General features: G+C 33.2%; 1 protein-coding gene across 1 annotated transcript in view; it reads left to right on the top strand.

Moving 5' to 3' along the window:
* The window catches only part of LOC106461022 (protein timeless homolog), a 43,841-nt gene that overhangs the window by 21,410 nt on the left and 18,979 nt on the right, over nucleotides 1–3,452 (top strand). Inside the window, exons 5-7 of the mRNA XM_022387830.1 lie at nucleotides 389–477; nucleotides 1,694–1,823; nucleotides 3,090–3,169. Coding sequence (XP_022243538.1) covers nucleotides 389–477; nucleotides 1,694–1,823; nucleotides 3,090–3,169 — 299 coding nt within the window. The remainder of the gene's footprint in view (nucleotides 1–388; nucleotides 478–1,693; nucleotides 1,824–3,089; nucleotides 3,170–3,452) is intronic.

Raw genomic sequence — 3,452 nt, forward strand, 5'->3', positions numbered from 1 at the left:
GTGTAAGACCATGTATTACAAGCCATAGACACGCTCACACTTAGTAATATTATAAATAGTGTTGAAGCCATGTATTACTAAGCCATGACACGCTCACATCAGTAATATTATAAATGTGTGAAGCCATGTATTACAAGCTGTGACACGCTCACATCAGTAATATTATAAATGTGTGAAGCCATGTATTACAAGCTGTGACACGCTCACATCAGTAATATTATAAACATGGAGACATGGAATGTCAGTTTGAGAGAGACGCTAAACTAAGAAACTGCCTTAATTCCTTCATTTATCATACGGCGTGGTTTATCTGTACATAACGTTTTAGAGGCTACAGCGTAATGATAACATTCCTAATTTAATATATATATATATATCGAACGTTTAGGAAACAATCTGCCAGAGTGCTATGGACTGAAGAACAAGAAGACGAGCTCCAAAGGTTGTACGAACAATACAAAGATGTCAGGGAAGGAGGTAATTGTTTAATCTTTAGGAGTTGATATGAAAGTGTTCACAAAACGTTTTTCTTTCGTATTAATTTACAGAAAGTGTATAGTTTACTGATAAGATTATGCATCCTACCTGTCATTTTTTAATCCATTTTGCCTCAACTGTAACGTGTTATGTTCATCCATTTTGCCTCAACTGTAACGTGTTATGTTCATCCATTTTGCCTCAACTGTAACGTGTTATGTTCATATTGAACTACGCTGCATCATTTATAAGAATTCAGGCATTCTCTTCGGTTTTTTAAAAAGTTGAATAGTTTGGTTTCTATTTTCAAAGAAATAAAGACTTTTCTAGACTAAATAATATTCGAATAGAATGCGTTTTAGTTATGTGATTGTTCTTAACGTTTATAGCAAGCAGGATGAGCATGTTTCAGTAGAATCTATTCTAATAAATCTCAGTTTTGTCTGTCCTGAACATGTAAATATATTTCAGTAGCAATTTTGTACAACAACATATTAAAAGGTGTTTTATATTGCAACATATTAAACAACATGGCCAGGTGGTTAGGACGCTCGACTCGCAATCTGCGGGTCGCGAGTTCGCATCCCCGTCCCACCAAACATGCTCGCCCTTTCAGCCGTGGGGGCGTTATAATGTGACTGTCAATCCCACTATTCGTTGGTAAAAGAGTACCCCAAGAGTTGGCTGTGTGTGATGATGACTAGCTGCCTTCCCTCTAGTCTTACACTGCTAAATTAGGGACGGTTAGCGCAGATAGCCCTCGTGTAGCTTTGCGCGAAATTCAAAACAAACAAACAAACTAAATGACGGAATGACATGTGTTATAAACACTATGACTTTTAGTAAATTTTTACAAATCTTTTCGAGAAGTTTTTAGAAAAGCATAAAAATGAACCCTAATTTGAGTATAGCGTTTTAATTGAAAAACAAACTAACAAGATTATAATATGAAGCCAACAATGATGAAATTCGATAATTGGTTTAGTAATATCACAATAATTCCTTTAACGAAAAACTAAGATAATTAAGAATATTGGAATACTATTGTAGTTTAGATTTAGCTCTTCCTTCAGTTGATTAATAATGAAGAAAGCGTTGTGTTACGTAAATAGTCGTGTTATAGAGCCAAACTAGTGTAAATCGAAGTACGTGCTTAAATTTACATCAGTAGTTTTGTTTGGATGATTTCGTGATGAGTATTAATGCCTATTCGCAGATAAAGACGTAGCAGACTTGATCGTGGACAACTTGATTGATGATACCAAGACAAGGCGACAAGTTATTCGTCATCTGAAATACCTGGGACTTATTAAGGATTTGAAGGAGCTTCGCCATAAACCCACCAGGTGGCTTTTTAAAATTAAATTATAATGTTTTCTATTATGAAAATGTTTTTTTTTTTCTGCGCTTAATCTGCTGTAATTTTGTATTAAAACAGCATTGGTTAAATGTAAAAAGTCAATCAGGGACTTTAAGTCCTTAATCTCTAGGATTTCTGGATGTCAGGAGTTTATATATATTCACACATGCACTCACTCGCTATAAGTTTCGGTAAAAGGCTTAATGCAAAAAATTATAAATAATATATTTTAATCAACGAAAAGGATAAAAACTTTATCTTAACCTTTAAAGGTGAAAGTGATTGGTTTGCTAGATTTTTTTTTCTTTATGACAGAAAATTAACATTTGAGAGGTAAATCTGTCTTGCACTCTGGTAATCTGTCAGTGTTTATGCATAACCTTGAAGTTCATAGTGCAAATAATTGTGAACTAGCTATGGTCTGCATGACATGGTATGTCTGTGGACTTACACCACTGGAAACCAGGTTTCGATACCCATGGTAAGAAGAGCACAGATAGACCTTTGTGTAGCTTTGTGCTTTATAACAAACAACAACTGCATTACACCATATACTGTAAATCCACTTGTAACAAACCTATATGACGTTATTGGATACATCATAAATCCCACAGACAGATCCTTATGAATATATTGGGTACATTAGAAATCCACTTATGTGTAATAAGTCCCTTAGACACACGTTTATAAATATATTAGATATATTATAAATCCACTTATGTGTAATAAATCCCACAGACACACATTTATAAATATATTAGATATATTATAAATTCACTTATGTGTAATAAATGCCAGACACACGTTTATAAATATATTAGATATATTATAAATCCACTTATGTGTAATAAATGCCAGACACACGTTTGTAAATATATCAAATATATTATAAATCCACTTATGTGTAATAAATCCCACAGACACATGTGTATAAATATATTGGATATATTATACATCCACTTATGTGTAGTAAACCCCGCAAGCACACGTTTATAAATATATTGTGCATATTATAAATCTACTTATGGGTAATAAATTCTACTGACACACTTACAAGAATATATATATATTTATATACATACACACATATGAAGGTGCATGTTTTTATTTTACTTGTTTAATTATTCTCTTTTTCTCTGGATATTTTATATTTTTGGTTATGTTATTTACTTAAAGTAGTTTATTATATTTTGATATAATTTCAAATGAAGATTTTAAGCTTAGATACCTGAGAGAAGTATTTTCTGTTCAGGACCCGAGTTCTTATCGACTGGCGGGAAGAAGAAGAGGCTGAGCTGCGACAATGGTACAATCAGTTTAGAGATGCAACAGGTCAGTGTTGTTGGTGACCTTTATAAGTAAAAGATTAACTAGTTGTATGATCAGTTTACAGATGCAACAGGCCAGTGTTGTTGGTGACCTTTATAAGCTAAAGGTTAACTAGTTGTATGATCAGTTTACAGGTCAGTGTTGTTGGTGACCTTTATAAGTAAAAGATTAACTAGTTGTATGATCAGTTTACAGATGCAACAGGTCAGTGTTGTTGGTGACCTTTATAAGCTAAAGATTAACTAGTTGTATGATCAGTTTACAGATGCAACAGGTCAGTGTTGTT

Source organism: Limulus polyphemus, unplaced genomic scaffold (genome assembly GCF_000517525.1).
Source record: "Limulus polyphemus unplaced genomic scaffold, Limulus_polyphemus-2.1.2 Scaffold881, whole genome shotgun sequence".
Taxonomy (NCBI): domain Eukaryota; kingdom Metazoa; phylum Arthropoda; class Merostomata; order Xiphosura; family Limulidae; genus Limulus; species Limulus polyphemus.